Source organism: Podarcis pityusensis, assembly GCF_964106645.2.
Source record: "Podarcis pityusensis genome assembly, chromosome: Z".
Classification (NCBI taxonomy): Eukaryota; Metazoa; Chordata; class Lepidosauria; order Squamata; family Lacertidae; genus Podarcis; species Podarcis pityusensis.
This window is the reverse complement of record NC_138044.1, coordinates 30,329,010-30,349,144: the sequence shown is the minus strand read 5'-3', so window position 1 is coordinate 30,349,144 and position 20,135 is coordinate 30,329,010. Positions and strand designations below refer to the sequence as shown.

The 20,135-nt window shown below is 42.5% G+C and overlaps 1 protein-coding gene across 1 annotated transcript in view; it reads left to right on the top strand.

Moving 5' to 3' along the window:
• The first annotated feature begins 3,201 nt into the window (after positions 1-3,201).
• Positions 3,202-20,135, top strand: part of CHM (CHM Rab escort protein) — a 71,593-nt gene continuing 54,659 nt past the window's right edge. The window contains exons 1-2 of the mRNA XM_080991285.1: positions 3,202-3,316; positions 14,398-14,464. Of these exons, the coding sequence (XP_080847411.1) occupies positions 3,268-3,316; positions 14,398-14,464 (116 nt within the window). The 5' untranslated portion in view covers positions 3,202-3,267. The remainder of the gene's footprint in view (positions 3,317-14,397; positions 14,465-20,135) is intronic.

The window sequence follows — 20,135 nt, the reverse complement described above, 5'->3', positions numbered from 1 at the left end:
AGAGAGGGAGGGAGGGAATCAAATTGGCTCCAAGCCAAAGGCCAGGCGGAACAACTCTGTCTTACAGGCCCTGCGGAAAGATAAAACAATACAGTCAGGAAAAATTCTCAACCATACTTTAAAACATACAAAAGTTAAAATATTAAGACAGATTAAAATTACTTCAACTTTCTAGGCATCCCTATGCTCTCCACTGGGAGGCTCGCCTGGCGCCATCATTATATAGTGGTATCTCTGGTTGCGGATGGGATCCATTCCGGAGCTCTGGTTGCATCCCGAGGTTTCCGCAACCAGAGGGACTGCTTCAGTGCATGTGCGCTTGGCGGTACACCACTTTTGTGTATGCGTGCACAGCAAAACCCAGAAAAATACTTCCGGGTTTGCCGTGTGCGTATCCCGAAGGATACGTAACCAGAGGTGAACAAAAGTAGAGGTACCACTGTATATCTTTAGGCACCCAGCAAAAACTCCCCCCCCCCCAGGACATTAGCTTTTAATTATCTGTGGCCTCCTTCAGATGCTTTGATCTTGGTTTTTTAAAAATATGAATGTTTTAGATTTTTATTTGTTTCGCTTTAAGCTGGTTTTAATGTATGTTATTTATTTACCTTTACAAGTCGCTGTGAATTGTTTTTGTAAAAAAGAAGCAACTAATAACCTTAATAATAATGACAATAGACGGGTTGTAAGGGTGGAGTGGGGGGAGGGAGCTAGTGAAGTCAGACAATAATGAACTGCAGAAAAGTTCTGATAATGGCAGTTTGTAAGAACTCAGTTGTTTAGTGTGGCAGCACCTACACTTTGGAACTCCCTGCCTATTGATATCAAGCGGGTTTCTTCACTGTACTCTTTTCAGTGCCTGCTTAAAATGTTTTTATTCCACAAGCCTACCTAAATGCTCAGGAAGCTGAAGTAATTTTAATCTTTTTGGTATTTTTACTTTTGCATGATTTTCTTGAATTCTTGTTTTATCTTCTTGAAAACTGCTTTGATGTTGATTTTTAAAAATAATAATAATAATAATAATCAAGCAGTGTATACATTTTATGAAACAAATTAATAAAATCAGTAGGGGGAAGTGGGGCACATTGATGCATGAGGCACGTTGATACACTGACAATATTTCAATATCGAGAAATGTTATTTGTGTCGTGACAGCACTAAAACGTGTCTATACAGGTGTGAGTACAACAGTTGCGACTGCACCGCCCGCCAGTTAGCTGTTGGCGTTTGATGAGAGTAGGTGTGTTTTTAGCACAGCCAATTAAAAAATTACATGAAATGTAAAAGTGTTCCAACACTGTTTTACGCTGTTTAGTTAAGATTTAAAAATACCAAAGGTAAGTTGTTTCACTCAGTACAGGTAATCAGGATTACACATGATTTTTAAATAAGTTCAGTGGTTTTAGTAATAATTGTTAGTTTTTTTGAAAATGCCTGTTGGGGCACTTTGATACACTAAGACATTGATACATATAAAAGTGCCCCGCTAGTGTACAATAGTGCCCTGATATACAAGTTTGTATGAAATCTCTCAACTCATTAAATTTGAAAAGAAAAAAAACTGTTGTTTACTACGTGGCCAAAGTCCATCTCTGGAAAAACCCAGGATCTTGTATGTTTGTCTTCCCCACTGTAGAAGATAAGGCAAGTGATGATTTCAAGGATGTTGTTTTGCCTTTGCCAAAACCAAATTTCCCAAAGGGCACATCCTGAACATCATCTTTTTATACTTTTTCTATTGACTTAAGTGGATATAATGTGCAATAGAAGCTAAACGTCAAGTAATTATCTTCTTTTTTATAAGCTTTTTGTTTAAATTACAATTTTTTGACTACCTAATGTGAATTTTTATACTTTTTAAGTTTTTCCAAAGTGTTTTTTTTTAAAAAAATGGATAGGTGTTTGAGGAAAGATTAATATAAATTTTGATGTTTTGTTAAGAAAACCTGCCATAAAGTCTTTGATATACGTGAAACACTGTTAGTTTTGATACATAATTTAGATTTTAAGTAGCAAATTGTAAGGTTGATTATGATCTCTCACAATAAAAATTGTTTTTCATTAATTTTTTTGCAAATAACTACCATTCTCATACAATTTACACTTTGTATCAAAGTCTCCCTCCAATGTATCAAAGTGCCCCATAGGTGGGGCAGAATGATACAAAACCCATTTTTTACTGAAGTCATTATACTGTATTCTCATTATCTTCTAACTTTAATGGTTCTTTTGATTGCTATTATAATATTGATTAGTTATGTCATGTATCAAGCCAATTTTTTTAATTATTTGACTCATGTTTGTTACATAAAATATGAGATTGAATTTTTCTGTATCAATCTGCCCCGCTTCCCCCTAAATTCAGTTAAGAACTGAAATGCACATGAGACATACACTTGGCAACCCTTTGAAACAGCAGTGATGGGTGATAAAACAGCCCATGATTTGAACAGGCATTAACTTCTTTCGTCTACGTATGCATGTATGGAGAAGGCAAAGAAAGGAAGGAACTTTGCTTCTGGCAATATTATTTTCCCCTATGCCATTGCAGGTAAGGAGCGTCAACAAAAGTTGTGTGGTTCTGATGGCTCTAAGATAAAACATTTTTTAAAAAGCAAAGCAAAATTTAATCCAAGCAAATTGACATTGAGCAGCATAGTTTTAGTTTACATAGTTTTAGTTTACATTAACCGAAAACAGGTTCAGTTTTCACGCTTTTTTCACTGGCTGCGAACTGATAGTTATTTATATAGGTAAGTACTGTATGCAAAAAAAGTTCCCGCCAGACGTTGCTGGACTACAACTCCCATCATCCCTGCCCATTGACCATCCAGGCTGCGGCTGATGGGATTTGGAGGCCAGAGTATCTGGCGCCACATTAATTCATGACATTTCATAGGGGGGTGTTATTGGTTTGTTTTTTTGTTTTGTTACCTTAGTATGGTGTTGTTTTTATACTGTAAAGCTCCCTGTGCTCTTCAGGTGAACATTTACATTTAATAAATAATAGTTCCCGCCTCTCTCCCTCCCTTTACCTAGGAGAGAGGGTTTTTTTACCAGGTAAAACGGTGTTTCGTGAGGCCTAGGCGGACGACTACATCACCCACAATGCATCGCCATCCCCCCACCGCCAACAACCTCCGCTCCGTAGCGTCCGGTGACCGAAGCTAGCTCGCAGCTTCACTTCCGCCAGGAGCTGACACGCAAGCGGGGCGGAGGGGCGGGGCGTTGCCGTATGACAGCGGCCGCTTTCCCCCTCCCAAGATGGCGGATAACCTGCCCTCGGAGTTTGATGTGGTGGTCATAGGAACGGGTAAGGGCGGGGTGGGTAGGGTTGCGCGCGTGTATATGTAACGTGGGAATCAGACGTGGCTGGCGGGTGGCCGGTCTTTGGGAAGTGAGAAGCTGGAGTGAGTATGGAGGAGAGATGGGCTTTGGGGCAGCAGGAATGAGGGGCACAGGGGAGACCCCGGCCCCATTTTACCTGCCCTCCGTTGCCCCTTGCCTTTTCCCTACCTTACGTCCCTTTCCCAATGGTGCAGCCTATTCAGAAGTAAGGGCAACTAGTGGAGGCTCGCTCCAAGGTAAGTGGGGTTAGGATTGCAGCCCCATCTTCCTAAAAACACAGTAACCTGTTTTAAGAAATGCCTGTTCACAGGATTTTACAGTTGGAAGGAACTCTGAGGGTCATCCAGTCCAACCCTCTGCAGCGCATGAATCTGAAATACTGTAAAGCCTCCATGACCATCCACACTCTGCTTGAAAACCTCCAAGGAGAGTCCACCACCTCGTGAGGGGGTCTGCTCTACTGCTCATGTAATCGGCTTTGGTAGATTCAGGGAAAGCCCCTTTCAGTTCATTAAATATAGGGCTTCTCAAATACTTCAACTTTCCTGCCTGTTTGATATCATTATTGTTACTTATCCAATTTATGCCCCACCCTTCATCCCAAAGTAACAATCAGATAGGAGTATCTGCGAATAAACCTTGGTTTGTTTTTGGCTTGTGGTCAGCGTTCAGGTGACATGGCAAGCCATAGTATTGGCTTGTTTGTGAAATTATTAAACTTGTTTAATGAATAAATTTTATTAAATACCACCCTTCATTCGCAGATCTCAGGGCAGTTCACAACATAAAAATGCAGTCGTAGAGCCGCACAGGGAGTCACTCTCACAATTAAACCATAGTTACTGTGTTGTTAAGGCCACATCATAGAACCATGGCATTGGAAGGGACCTTGGAGGTCTCTAGTCCAACCCCTGCTTGATGCAGGCATTTAACTACAGCATCTCTTACAGATGGCCAGCCAGCCTCTGCTTAAGCAAAAGACAGCCATTGTCAAACAGCTCTTACTTGGTATAATTCTTATGCTGAATACAGTATAATTATTATTAGTAAAAATAATAATTTGCACACCACCTTATGAGTTGTGCAATGAAGTCCTTGTGTTCACTTTCACAAGGTTATTATTGTTTTTGAGGTTTGGTTGTGGTGGTTGTGTGTCCGTGTGTTTCTAAATAGGGTTTTAAAAAACCTTTTCATGATGCAATAAGGCAAAAAGAAACCAATCTAAATAAAAACCTAGACAAAGAAAAGAAAATGCAGAGTCTTCCCTCAAAAGCAACACTTAACCTTTGTCTCACACAGAAGGTGGTGTAGCCTCCCAGCTCTCACTTGGAGCTTTTTCTTCTTCTCCCAGTCTCTCACCCTGGGAGTTCTTTGCTTCCCTGCCTCTCACCCAGGGTACCTCCACCAACCATCTGGGTTTTTGTGGTTGTCTTTACAAAGAAGAAACTGAAGCTGAAAACAAGCTGCTTGCTTCCATGTACCCACACATTTTACAGACAAGCAAGGTTTTGAGCTAGTGTTGTCCACCTCCCTTTCTGCAGGGTCTCCAAGTCTTGTTATGAGCAAAAGCAGGTGAAGCTTTTTCCTAGCCTGCAGATGAAGTGATGGAAAAGTCTTTATCAGCTGAAATTCTGATTGTTGTGACATTGCATAGGAGTCATGCCAGAAGTAAAATTGGCAATCCCAGTAGTACATGAGACTCTTAATCTCAGGTTTGTAGATCTGAGCCCCATATTGGGCAAAAAGATTTCTGCATTGCAGGGGGTTGGACTAGATTGCCCTCTTGATGCCTTTCAACTCAACAATTTTATGCTTCTATGAATCCCAGTTAACTCTTGCTGACCATGGCCAGAGGTTGTATATGAAGGATGTAGCTTCACCTAGTGTTCACTTCTCCCCTGGCCTCCTCCCCCATAAGTATTTTTCTTCTGTATCATAGCTGCTTGTGCATCAGACCCTAACAATCTCCTTCCTCTCACCCTGGCTTCTTATTCATTTAAGATTCTCTGTTGGATCTTGAGAGAATGCATTGTCCCTTATGTACCCGGTAAGCCACTGCAGTCTTCAGGAGAGCTTCTCCTTCAAGTTTCAAAGATATTGGAAGCCCACTCCACAGTAACATGGAGCAGGGCTTTCACTGTGGTTGCCCTGTTCTGTGGCATGACATTCCTGTTGAGATATGACAGGTGTCTCCCATCTACACTTTCTGGAAACAATTAAAGACATTTTTGCTCTGACAAGCTTTCTCAGCTGGATGAATAGGTATCTGCTATAGGTGTCCACTTTGTATTGTTTCTTTTTTTTTAATCTTCTGTTATTTTTGGTGCTGTTTTTATTATATTTTTGTGCCTCATAATGTGGAAGGTGATTAATGAATAGCAACAACAATATTCAGTCCATGAAAGCTAATGCCATAATGAATTGAATTTTGTGTGTGTGTGTGCGTTTGGATGGAGACGTTCTGTTAATACTTGTGCTCTGTGTATATCAAATAACTGCTGTATGCTGAATGTATTTAAAAATAATGTTCCACAGCAGACTTTTCCTCACCTTCCAAATAGTCCTGTGTGGTTGGTAGGTATGTTGGTCATAATGCTTCCCATTTTATGAATTTGGGCCTGAAGTTGGGAGATAAATGACACAGAAGAGATCTTGCATGCCGTCTAGTCCAGCTCCCTGCTCGGTACAGGAAATCCAGAAGTTAGACAGCTGTTATTTGGGGATGCTCTAGCTTTCCCCGAATATTTCTGTGGGGGAGAGCCCACCATTTGCCTGGGTCAGCAGTGGAGAACTTTAGCCTAGGGAAGTGAATGCAGCCTTCCAAACGTTCCTCTGTGACCAGTGGTCAAGTATAATGGGAGTTGTAGTCCAACAACATCTGGAGGGCCACAAGTTCCTCATCTCTGGGACAAAACATTGGCATTAGACCAGCGCTTTCTCAGGTGCTTCAGCTGCACTGGTTGTATCCAGTTAAGTTCTACTTGGAGTGAACCCATTGAAATTAATGGACCAAAGTTAGTCCTGTTCATAAATTTCAGTGTGTCTGCTCTGAGTATGATGAACATTAAATATAACCCCAAGTCGTTTAGGACTTTGTTTACTAATAGCAGCATCACAGTTGAGCTTTGCCTCCTACCCAGTCCTTGGCTCTTGGCAGAAAGTAAACAGTGCCAATGAGAAGCCTTCGTCTGGCACCTCCAAGCCTTTCTCTCTGACCCTCAGAACTCTCCCCAGGGAATGCCTCCTTTACATATGGAGAGATGTACATGTAGAAGCCTCTGACTTTTATGTAGTTGGAATGTAGCCTATAGTGTAAAGATAAGAGTCAGATATGTTGCCTCACCCAGCACTGACATGTGGCCCCTAGAAGGATGCCTGCTAGGAAATGTGGCCCTCTTTACCTTGTTGGTACATTGGTACCACCAAAGTGTTTGTTACTCTAGTTTAAATAAGGATGCTTGTATTAGTACGGACTTGTGAATAAGCTGCCAGAAGTAACTAGCCTGTGAAATACAGTGGTACCTTGGTTTAAGGACAGCTTAGTTTATGAACAACTTGGATTAAGAACGCTGCAAACCCAGAAGTAGGTGTTTTGGTTTGTGAACTGTGCCTTGGAATAAGAATATGTTCTGCTTCTTGTCGTGTGTGTTCCATTTGTAAATTGAATCCCCCCGCTGCTATGGGAAAGCACACCTTGGTTTAAGAACTCTTTGGTTTAAGAACGGACTTCCGGAACTGATTAGGTTCATAAACCAAGGTACCACTGTATGTATACACTAGTTTGCTGGGGACTGGCAGAGGATGGATGGAGAATTCTGCCCCCTGGCTGCCCTCTGTGTTTCTTGTTTGTTGCAGAGGAGGGAGGTAGTGTTCTGCCCCTTCCCTCCCAGCCCTTTCACTCTTATATATGGAATTTCATACAGTTGCCTTCACTCAGTTCCTTGTCGCCTATGGCTTAAATACAAGGTAATATTGTGATCAGTGGGCTGATTAGCTCCAGCTGCATGCTTCTGAAAGTGTTTGTGTTTTTCACTATTGAATGCTACTGTCAGATATTGTAGCTCAGGAAGAGGGAACTTTTTTCTCAGTCTGAGAGCCACATTCCCTTTTAGGAGCTGTGTGCTGGGGGTAGGCAGACCCAGAGGCAAAAATGGGCAAAACAATGAATGCGAATTTCCCTATGTACAGAAGGTTAGTTTCTACAAATTCACATATCCCTCCTCTGATCCAAGGATGCATTGTAGCCAGGCAGAAAAATTCAAGGAGAGTGCAAGCCAGGGCTCGTGAAGGTTGTGGCTCAGTGTGTGTGTGGCCTGGGGCAGCACTGGGACCTTAAGACTTGAGGTTCCCCATTCCTGTTCTAGCTCACAACACTAGTTGACTTTGGGACATAAATAGATAATTCCTAAATGCAGCCTTTTAAGTAGAGTTTGATGGGACTCATTGGGGAGCTAAGTTTGGATTCTGAGAGTGAAAAACTTTTAAACTCTAGGGCTGTAGGTTGAAAATGCAAGACTTGTCTTCATTTTGTATTTTCCCTGTTTGGTTTTAGCATTGTTTGTTTCTTGTGGTATTAATAAATCACACAACCCCCTCATGAAATTTTGGGTAGTATTCACCATACCATATGGTGAATCATGAGGTAATATGCAGAAAGGGTGAGAGAATGGCAGCATGTGTGATGGCATTCGTTGTTGTGTACCTGCTGAAATTTAAGTAGTGTAAGAGGAACACTTGTGTCTTGGTTCTCACTGAATGAAGAACTTGAACTCAGATTGTAGATATGAATACTGTATATAAATTCCTATTTGCTGAAATTGGTACATAGTAAAAAGAAGAAGCAAGAGTTAGAAGACACAGTGGGTTCCATGCAAAGCCAGTTAAGCTAAGATGTTGATCCAGTAAGTGACATGCCCCATGCAATTCCATTATATAGGAATGGGGCAGGCACAACTTGGTGCTGCAAATCAGGCTGTTCCTTGGACTGGGCAAGCAAACAAACACTCCTTGGAGAAGGCTGAGCCTGCATTGTCTGGTCATGCCTACTCTGGCTTCTCCACGACCTAGACGACAGAAGAGGCATTAGCAACACTTCTGGAGCAGATGTGGCAGCAGGCTCCTCTTGGGAAAGTAAGCTGGGGGCAGGCCCTCGTAGTTCTGGAGGTAAAGCCAGATTCGGAGTTGAAGTTGGCTTTGAAGCCGCTGACAAGATGAGTGCGAAGCACCGAGGTAGATGACAGGGAGACAGAACAGGGCGTGGAGAAGGCATCCCACTGTATCCCTCCCCAGAGCCCTCCTCCCTTGATGCCTTCTTAATATTATGTGACTATGATATGACCAGCTCTGTTCCTCTGGGTCCATCCCCAGTTGTCCATGGTTACGCCTACCCTTCACCCTGATCTGACCGTCTTCTCCAGCACAGGAACCACGGCTTGAAATGAGGACAAGAGTCCTAGCATTATAACCAGTAAAACTAAACTGCAAATCTGTTAAGTTATCAGATAAAACACATTCCCTTCTGAAAAGAGTTTGGGTTCTCTTTCCTTGTGCCGGAGTCAATCTATTCCCCCCTCTTTTTCTGTCTCTGAAAAAGAAGTTATTCTTAAAAAAAAAAAAAAAAAGAGTCACTGTAAATTTCCTGGTTCCATGCATTTCCCCCCTCTTTTCTTTTTCTAGTCTTCTCTAGTTATAAATAACACATGAAATGACTTTCAAGGTAGAAAGCAGGGATCCATTTTGAAATATTCTATAAAATAAAGAGTGATTTATGGCTCCATATGATTTTGGCTGAAAGCATTTGGGCTTTGCCCAGTCATCAAAGTCCTGTCAGGGGAATCTATTATTTATTGTTCGATATGCCGGGAGTGGTGGTAGTACTTTATTTTATGTTTATCTTATGTAAGTATAGTGTTAAGAAAAATCAATTCCAGATACTAATACAGTTTTAAAAATCTATTGTGGCAAACTAACCAAAAGATGAGGTACAAAGTGAAACATTGGGGGCGCCGGTTTTAGCTCTGTGCAAAACACACACACTCACACACACTTTATGTCACACATACACAACCTTAAATGTTTTGATTACTACTGAATATTTGGGTGCATGATCTTCCTCAGTTTCATCATAATGCATTTCCTGCTGTAATGTTTTCATAGTTCAAATTTTTGTAAGCAAGTGGGCTTCATTTTATGCAAGCAAATATTTAAGCATCTGGCACAGGGTGGGGGGTGGGGAACTCTCAAAACTAGATGGTGTGAACTTGTTTTTCATATTGTCATACAGCTATTTTATTCAATGCCATACAGATTTGTAAGCTTCTGAAGTAGGTTATTGGCTTAAGTTGTAGCTCTGCTTGCTTGTGATGCAAGGTTAGCTAAAATTCCATGGAGATGGTTGGCAGGGGTGAGGAAATCTGTGGCTCTTCATTTGTTGCTGGAATACAACTCCCATCAGCCCTAGCCATTGGCCATCCTGACTGGGGCTGATGGGAGTCCAGCAACATTTGGAGAGCCACAACTTCCCCATCCCTGAGCTAGAATTGAGGCACATTAATCCTGGAGGCCTGAAAAAGATTTGCCACTTTGTTGTAGGGCTCAGCATGAAGATTTTATAAAAAAGCGTTGGGGAAGCTGTGGCCCTTCAGATGTTGCTAGGTTCCAGCTCCCTTCAACCCCCTCCAGCAGCACCAATGATATGGGGGGATATGAGTTGCATTCCAACAACATCTGGAGGGCCACAGTTTTGCCAACCCTGTGTTACAGAATAATGGAAATGTTTCTGTGGTGCAGTGGTTCAGTGTGCCTGGCTGTTAAGATTGGTGGTTTGAGCCCACCCAGGGATGGCTGTGGGCAGGAATTTATAAGGAAAAAGGTGCAATCCCAGGTGCTCTGTTGAATTTTGAGCTCCACGTTGGGCAAAAGATTCCTGCATTGTAGGGGGTTGGACTAGATGACCATAGTGACCCCTGCCAACTCTACTGAACTAGGATTCTGCTGAACTAAATCATATTAGAGCAGCAAAGGAGTCAGTTCTCTAAAGTTAGCAGGAATATCTCACTTGCAGAGCCACAATCAGTGTTTTCTTTTTGGGGGGAAGGGGGGGTCCGTTGTGTAAACCAGTTTTCTGTTTGGCATACTACCCGTTTGCAGGATCCCTTTCTCAATCTACCTTTTGTAGTGTGGGAGATGCTGCAGATTAATGCCTTCTGGGCTGTGAAAATAACATCTGATGCCCTGAGGCAGCCCTGGTGTGCACTGAACCTGGCACGGGGCACCCCATTACAGCTCTGTGGGTCAGGAAGAGTGTTTAGTGCAGTGGCCCCCACATTGCTAGGGTGACAAGACAAGGAGTACTCAGGTGGAAAAGGGCTGAGGTCTTAGGAACTGCAGTTTGTTAAGAGTGTTGGGAATTGTAGCTTTATGAGGACCCCCTAACAACTCTCAGCATACTTAACAAACTACAGTTTTCTGGGGAAGTCATGGTGTAACAGAGCTTTAACTGGTTGTTAGTTAGTGCTCACATTGGTGTGTAAAGCCCTAAATGACTAAAGTCTCAAATACTTGAAAGAGCATCTTCTTCCCTACAGATCCTCTTGGGCACCAAGATTTGCAGAGGGTAGTTTCTCTGCCCTCACCTGGGAAAGGGCCTTCTATGTGGCAGCCCCTAAGCTGGGGAACTTCTTCCCCACACAGGTGCATCTGTCTCTTTCATTATACAGTTCAGTGAATGCTGAAGACACACCAGTTCACCCTGGCTTTTGACACTTGAGATGTGTATTTTTTGGACCTACCTTATTTTTGTTCATACAGTGTTATATTATGCTTTAATATTAATGCTGTGTTTTAATTGTAGCAACCTGCCCTGAGATCTTCTGGTGAAGGGTGGGTAATAAATTGTAGTAGTAGTAATGATGATGATGATGATGATGATGATGTATGGTGTCAGTGTGACCCCTGACCACAACAGGTGCTTTTTGGTTTTTTTGGTCAGGTTGGAGTTGCAGTACCTTGGATAGCTCCAAGCAGACCTTCTATGCTCCTCTGAGGCTCCACCCACTTCCTGATGAGCAATCCTTCAGCCTAGCACTCAGTTGCCTCTCAGTCAGCTCCTGCATTGTATTGTCTGTTCTGGCAAGCAGGCACTGGGGTGCATGGGGCCTATGGTGTAAAGCGAGCTGGTTCTTCCGGGAATCCCAGTTTATGTGTCTCTGGCTCAAGATGCTCCTGACTGGCAGGCTCACTGTGAGTGTCTGGACTCAGCACCTTTGGGGCTTCCACCACTGGTGACATGCCCCAGCATGTTGAGAACCTGGCATACTAAGTAAAGTCATAGCATCTTCTTGCCCACTCACTATGTGGAAAAGCACTCTTTGCCCCTTTTCCACATTCACTGTTTGCTTAACTTTGTTTGCCAACTCGGCCCCGAACACACTGACCAGATGCTTGGAAGCTGTGGCTGGATGGTTTCGTGGGAGCCGATTGAGACTAAATCCTTCGAAGACAGAGGTCCTATGGCTGGGTTGGGATGGTATGGGGATGAGGGACCAACTCCCATCTCTTGCGGGGGCCCAATTAGTGCCATTGCCTTCCGTTAAGAGTTTGGGTGTAATCCTTGACGCCTCCCTTTCCATGGAGGCGCAAGTTACAGCAACAGCCAAGGCGACATTTTTCCACCTTCGCCGCATCAAGCAGTTGGTCCCTTACCTTTCCCGCCCCAACCTAGCCATAGTGATCCATGCAACGGTCATCTCCAGGCTTGACTAATGTAATTTGCTCTACGCGGGGCTGCCCTTGAAGCTGACCCAGAAACTCCAGAGGGTGGAGAATGCTGCAGCGAGGCTCCTCATGGGGTCTCTGCCATGGGAGCATATTCACCCAGTGCTTTTCAAACTGCACTGGCTCCCAGTGGAGTACAGATTTAAGGTGCTGCTTTTGACCTTTAAAGCCCTTCACGGCCTAGGACCCTCGTACCTACGGGACTGCCTCTCCTGGTATGCCCCACGGAGAGCCTCAAGGTCCATAAATAGCAACACCCTAGTGGTCCCGGGCCCTAAGGAAGTTAGATTGGCTTCAACCAGAGCCAGGGCCTTTTCAACTCTGGCTCCAGCCTGGTGGAACGCTCTGCCTCATGAGACCAGGGCCCTACAGGATCTGATTTCTTTCTGCAGGGCTTGTAAGACAGAGTTGGTCCACCTGGCCTTTGGCTTGGAGCCAATTTGATTCCCTCCCTCTCTTTCTTTTTTCCTTTCCTTCTTCTCCTGCGATGAGGCTACATTTTAATATTTTAATGTTTCAATATTTTAATGTTGTATTTTAATTTTGTTTTTAAGTTGTAATCATTCAACTTGTTTTTATTATTGCTTGTAAGCCTCTCTGAGCCCAGCCTTGGCTGGAGAGGGCGGGGTATAAATAAAAAATATTATTATTATTATTAATCCTTTCCTGTTCATCTAGAGGCCGTGTCCATGGTGAGCAGCTTGCTGCACCAGCATACGGGCATTTAATAAACTTTGTTTTCAGTACCATGATCATATGTTTGAGTCATACAGTGTTGGCTGCCTTTGGTTAGGACAGCAATGGAGTGATGTATAAGACAAATCTGAGGCCTGAATTATCAGTTGTTTAAACAATATACCAGTGATATTATGACTACCTCTTCTCGATCAAACTTTGAATCTGCAACTTCCAGGCTCATCGCTAAATATTTAAAATGCTTCTTGGTAATGTTTTAAGTCAAAGCTCTTTAGACGAACTCAAATTTAGTTGGAAGGTTGCCCCATCCCAAATTGGAAAAGGGTAATTTTGCCTCCTTTTCCTTTACAGTTGCATCCAGCATTCATTTCCTAGATTATAAACTGCTGCCATTTTATTAATATTACTTTCAAATCTGACAGCAAAAAGCCTTTTATATTAAACCAGTAAAATAGCTCATAGGGAGGGTGGTTGTTACTTGATTACAGATGGTGATTTTGAAATCTTGGTATGCATTGCTTTAAGATTTAAAGGTATTTGAAAAGCTCGCGTAGCCAAACAAGCATAAACTACAGGCGTTGTCTGTTGCAATGCACCATTCCGAGATACCGGCAATGTGTCAACGAAAGTAGCTGGAAGCTTCGCCCAAATAGTGTTTCTTCAATGGAAATCAATATGCTAATTGGTTCATAGAACTGGGGACACTTGTGTAAGTTTGAAACACTGCTAAAGGAAAAAGGATCCTGGCTTGTGGTGTGAAACTCCCAATGCCTCCAGAATTGTCTACTAGGCAAAATAAACTTTCATCTATTCCTAGTATAGCAATCCTTTTTCTCCTCCCCACCCTGGGGTAAAACCCAAGTGTTAAAACGGTGTTCCATCACAACAAAACAGCCATTGATGTTGGGAACTTGCATTGAACCTTCATAACTCCCCCCCTCCCTTTTGCCAGCTGAGATTAAATCTTCCACTATCTGTCAAAAAGGTAGGCCTTAAAAATGACTAAAAAGTTGCTGAAAGTCTGAATTTCTACCTTAAGGGCACCTGAAGATATGAAATAGATTAGAATGCTTCCTGGTTTCATACCGATTTCTGATCTTGTTATGAAGTGATTTTGCTGAACTTGCGTAAAGCTCATCTACAAGGCTTCGGCTTGGTCTTCTTTATGGTCTTACGTGATAGACAGCTTTGGTGTCGCTTTCCATTACAGTGCAGAAGCAAAAGCAACCCTGTTATGTGCACATAGAACAAGGGTGAGGAACCTTGAGCCCTGGGACCAAATGCAGCCCTCTGGACTGCTTTATATAGCCTTTGGGACTGAGCTTCCCCTTGCAGCACCCTTCCCCACTCCTGCTCTGTGGTCTTCTTGAGTGCTTCTGCCTGGCTGGAATGTGTGCCTAAAGGTGGGGGAGAAGAGGTAAACAGGAATGGAAAAGAGAAGTTTAAAATATTAGGGGGGAAAACCCATTAAAAGCTTCACGATTCCTTCCTCTGAATGTAGGGAGGATGTGCCAGAAGCGGCAGCTCTCAGCTGGTCTGGTATAACAGTGGTGCCCATTTCTCCCTCCCTTACAGGTTTGCCTGAATCTATCATAGCAGCTGCATGTTCAAGAAGTGGCCAGCGGGTTCTCCACGTGGATTCGTAAGTCTTCTAACTAATTGCCATCTTTTGTTACATGTTGTGGGACTTAATGCTTGTCTTTTTGGCATAACAGATTGTGGTTTCACCTTGTGATCACTAAACAACATATTATCTGAGACACATTCCCCTGGAATGAGTTTAAATATCCCCCTTTTCTGCAGTTTACACTGGAGCTTTTGGGTGAGATTCCCTCACCCCTTTCAGTATCTCATTGGTTGTATGGGACCTTGTGATGAATGATGAATAAGAAATACTTTAAATAAATAAGTAGGAAAACATGGACTCTCATATTTAAGTTGTTCACCTCTTCCAGGAATGAGAACATTTGCGGGAGAGTGTGTGAGAGCCTGCAAATCTCTCCTTAGCCATGGTATTAGCTTGTGAGGGAATAGCAACTGAATATCACCCTTCTCTGAATTGAGACTGGCAGAGGATTGGTAGGAAGGCTCAGACATAGGCAGCAGCTAACACTATTTTACATGTTCTTGAATACACTTAAAATAGCCTTCTGATTTCAAAACTGTGCATGTATTTTCAGTGAATAAATCTATTTATATACCGTTATTCCTAAAGAATATCAGAATGGTTTACAACAATTGTACATATAAAGCCATGCAGTAAAAACACTATAAAAGGTTACTGTCAAAAATGGGCTAACTATTGTGGAAATATGATTGCTTAATTGCCTGCATAAGCCTGATGGAATAGAGAGGTTTTCAGCAGGTGTTTAAAAGGTGGCACAGAAGGTGCCTGTTGAATCCCTGTTGGAAGAATATTTCACAGTACTGGGCCAGTAGCTCTACAGGTTCATTTTATTATTGTCAATCGAGCCTCAACAACTCAGTGAACAACCAACAATGCTCCTGCAGTGATTGAGCTGGGATAACGGTTAAATCCAGTCAAAGGCAACTATGGGGTTGCAGCGGTCATCACACTTTTCAGGCCAAGGGAGCTGGCGTTTGTCCACAGACAGCTTTCTGGGTCATGTGGCCAGCATGACTAAAATGCTACTGGTGTATGGAGGACTGTGATGAATACTAGAGTGCATGGAAACACCATTTCCCACTCCAGTTGTACCTTTTTATCTACTTGCACTGGTGCGCTTTCAAGCTGCTAGGTTGGCAGGAGCTGGGACAGAGCAATGAGAGCTCACCCCATCGCATAGATTCAAACTGCCAACCTTCTGATCAGCAAGTCCAAGAGGCTCAGTGGTTTGGACCACAGCGCCACCCGTATCCCTTGATTGAGCTGGGATATAAGGATTCAGGCATAACTTGTTCAGGGCTTTGTAAATTGATACAAGGAACTTGAAGCTGGCTGAGTAGTAGATGGGCAGCCAGTGCAGATGCTTTAACAATAGTGTCACATGTTGTTTGCCAGATACCCCCATCAGCAATCCATATGCTACATTCTGCTCCAGCTGGAGCTTTCAAACCAGGCTGAAGGGCAGCCCCATGTAAAGTGCATTGCAGCAATCCAACTTTGAGGTTACCACCGCACGAACTACAATGATCAGGCTATCCCTGTCCAGGAATGGTCACAGCTAGTGAACCAGGCTAAGTTGGTAAAATGCACTCATACCCACAGAGGACACTTGGGCCTCTAATGACAAAGATTTATCCAGGAGTACCCACCCCCCAAGCTACACTCTTGCTGCTTCAGAGGGAGTGCAACCCTATCCAGAACAAGTGGTTTTCTAATCTCCTGGTAAATGAGAAATGGACTTGGAAAAATGTATTAAGAATTGTCAACTGTCTAAAGCACTGTCTGAACACTTTGAGTAAGTAAAACGTATCTAATAATTCTCATCTTCTATTGAAATGCAGCTTACAATGGGATGTTTCCCCTCCCGTTACAGTAGCTATGTGTTTTGAGTCCTTCCAGATCGAATTGCATAAAACACATTTCCCACTTTCATTTGTACTGGCTGGACAGCTACCTGTTGCTTCTAAGAGCCTTTGCAAGACAGGGATAGGCCTCCATCAATAAATAAAACTAAAATTTGGAGAAATAAAAGATGAAAACTACCAGTTGGATTTGCTCCTCAAAATTTAAATCCATAAATCCTAAACAATATTCTTGGGTGTTATGGCATACGAGAAGGAGGAATGGAAAATTGGTCCCACTTGTAAATCTGATCCTCGCTATGCTGTGTAAACTTTAAATCTCTCCTTTCTGATAGGAGTTAGATAGAAAGCATAATGGGAGGGGGGCAGCGAGAAGCTGTGAGTCAAATGAAACTTTTGAAGTACTTTGTGTGCCAGTGCTGCCTGGATTCATTACCCTGGGTGGATCTTATTACTTTTAATCTCCTGCCACTGTTTTGCGTTTATCATAATATACCGCTTATGTGATGATGGTAGATGGTCTGAAGTGGACCATTATAAACCACTGAGTAGCACCTCTGTTGATTTATAAACACTGTCCAAGCATCCCCCATCAAGAACAGCTAATCTTATTCAAAATAGTCACTGCCATTGCAGCCTGGCCATAAATTCTGGTAGTCATGTTTTAAAACCAAAGTTAGCTTCTGCCAAATTGTAATTGAAGGGGGCTCTATTTCTGGGTGCTAGCTATCCGTCTCAATAAAATGTTTTTGAAAAAAAAATGTGGTTCTTTTTCAGAGAGCTACATTTACTGTAGATATTAATGAGCTGTTGACGTGTGAAATTTCAAGGATAGATGCTAAGTGATTTAGAAAAGTAATTTGCAATTCGGAACGTGAGACTTGGCATTGACTTTAAATTTGAAGTTGTGAAAGTTGAGAATTGAATGCAGTTGTGAAAGCGATTTGTTTATGCATGAAGATCTTTCTTCCTAGTGACCTCCCTCCTCCCCTCCCCTCCCCCTCCCCCAAATGTTCTTGTTTTAGGGGACTTTGCTCTTGTTCGTAAATTCTGGATGCATTGGTGGAATAACCAAAGCAAAGGGAAGGCAGCATATTTCTTCAGGTTGTCTATTTCGTGTCTGACAGTAAAATTTGGTTTATGAGTCTAATCATTTTGTCACAGTACAAAGAAATAAGCTGTTGAACTAGGGATGTAAAACCTCCAGAAAATTTGAAGCTTAGGGTGGGGGATTTCTTCCTAGTTCTTTTTGTGGGGGCGCTGGAGATTTTGGGGAAAATATAAACATATGCAACACTTTCTTTCTTATCAAACTTAAACTTATTACTGCTTTGACAACATAAAATGGTTTCTTCATACCTTAGTTGGCATATAAAATTGTCCTGTTCGGCATATTTATGAAATTTACATAGCAGTCTGCAAAATATTGCACGCTTTGTTTAGTGGAGCTTACTCCCAGCTAAGTGCACAAAGGTTTGTAACCACAAAGTAAAAATTGCTTTGGCTCCAACCCTTTATACACTTACCTAAATCTAGTTGGAAAACTGGGGGCAGGTGGGAATAGATGGATCCTCCCCACTTACCTTCACTGCTCTCTAGTCAGGTTACTTGTTACATTCTTAGAATCATGGAATTCTGGAGTTGGAAGGGACCCTGAGGATCTTCTAGTCCAAATTCCCTGCAATGCAGGAATAGGCAGCTGTCTCACTTTGCTTTTTTAATCAGTTAAACCATTTGACATAAAAGTAAGTTTGGGTATTACCAAAACCTCAGTATAGGTGCCTTAGTGAAATACTAGATATAACAGAATAGTTCCAAGCCAAATTTATCCCTCATTCTTGGAAGGAAAGTCCCTCTTTTTAATATTTTTATTTTCGATTCATTGTTGTGGTAGTGTACCGGTTGTAACATATGAGGGTGTTTACCCGAATAGCCACCATGCCATGCAAATCCACCTAGTTATCTTTGTGGGAGGCTCAAACTTTATTTTCTCATTTGTTGGGCAGGGATAATCCATAAAATCAGCTCTGATGTATGATCATCCTGATCTACATGGCAAAAGCCATATGTTGGTCATGTAGACCAAATACTAGAAAAGCTCATCCTGTTCCAAATTTCTGATCTTGCCCTTTTTGAGTAGAAGCAATCACAAAATGGCTTTTTGGGCACACATTTATTCTTACTTCACTGCCACATTAACTTAGATGGCATTAAAGGGGAGAGGGGGTTAGATAGATCTGTCTTCTTAGTATTTATCAGCATCTGTTGACTATGACAGCTACATGGAACCTCCATTTGGCCTTGAATTTCCTCTTCCCTCGTGTGTGTGTATGGAAAAGCTGAGGAGGTTGGTGGTGAGCTTGCCAGAAGCACCTGATCTTTTCCTCAGTGGCCACAGACTGTTGGACCATTGGTCTGGTCCAACAGGTTGTTTTTACACTAAAGCTGACCCTGTTCCGCTGCTGATGTATGAAAACGATCAAACGTTAGTAATTCATTGTTTCTTTCTTTTTTTTCAGTGATACGAAAAGTTTAAAGAAAAGTATGAGGTGTACAAAGAAGCTGACTAGCCCTCATACCATTTTGGGATGAGATGGCAATCGTCTGCCCTTCAGATCTTGTTGAACTCCAAATCCCATCAGCCAGCATGGCCTATGACCAGGACTGATGGGAATTGTAGTCCAACAACAGCAGAAGGGCCACAGGCTCCCTATATCCATATCTAATAAGTGCTTCAGCCAAGTGATTAGTTGAAATTTAGGATTAGGCCCAGAAGTCCTTTTACAATCTTGCCTTAAAATCAATTTGACCGGGTCAGTAACAAGAGACAGCTTATTAAGGTGACAGGAGACATGCACACACACTCCAGAGATCAAACAGGGGAGAGACAAATGCAGGCCGCTCTCTGGAGAAATCATAAAGCAACAGCAACTTCTTCTCAGGCATCAGCAGCCTTGATTTGTTTTTTCAGGACTATTACAGCATCGAGAGGTGTAACTTTCCTAATGGACATTTACAAAAGAACTGTTCTTGCCCCCTCTTGCAAGTCTACTGTTAAATTTGCATCAGTGACACAGTTCTTTTGACCACACAGTTATGAAGGTCTCCTGTCTCTGTCAGACAGAAGCATGCTTCAGATGTAATACTAAACCATGGTTCACATTATAGAAGCAAGCATGCATAAGATTTGGGCTTGCATGCTTCCATCCTCTCTTTCCCCAAATAATCCAGGGAACTGTGGCTTACCCTTCACAGAGCCACAGTTCTCAGCTCCCTTAAATGATAGTTCCCATGATTTTGGGGGGAAGCCATGTGCATTAAATGTACTTTAAATATGTGCATGCATATGCTAAGTAGGATTTCCTGTGAGCTTGGATTGGGGTAACCCTTTAGTGCCCTCTGTAACTCCTTGTGCTTCTCTGTGGCAAGCTGAGTACATTTTGCACAGCACACAAATGCACACTTAATTTGATGCACACTTAATCCTTTTATTGGGTCATATAACTCAACATTTCTTCGTGCAACCTGTGTTTTTATTGTTAAATGGGGACAAAAAAGCTGTTTGTAGCCAACCTAGTCTGAGTTGCTTCAAGAGGCTCTGTTGAAAATTTAGAAGCCACAGTGCCCATGTTTTTCTGTAGTGGCCCTTTCCCTCCAGATGACCAGGGGCTTTCAGCCTTCTGCAGATTAGGTATATGCTAATGACAGAAACTAAATTAAGAGTTGGAAGAAAACCTGGCCCTTCTGTTTTCTCAACTAAAGAGCAGCCTTTGATGGTGCTGCTGTTCTTGAATCATGCAGAGGCACTTGACAGTGGCTATGCA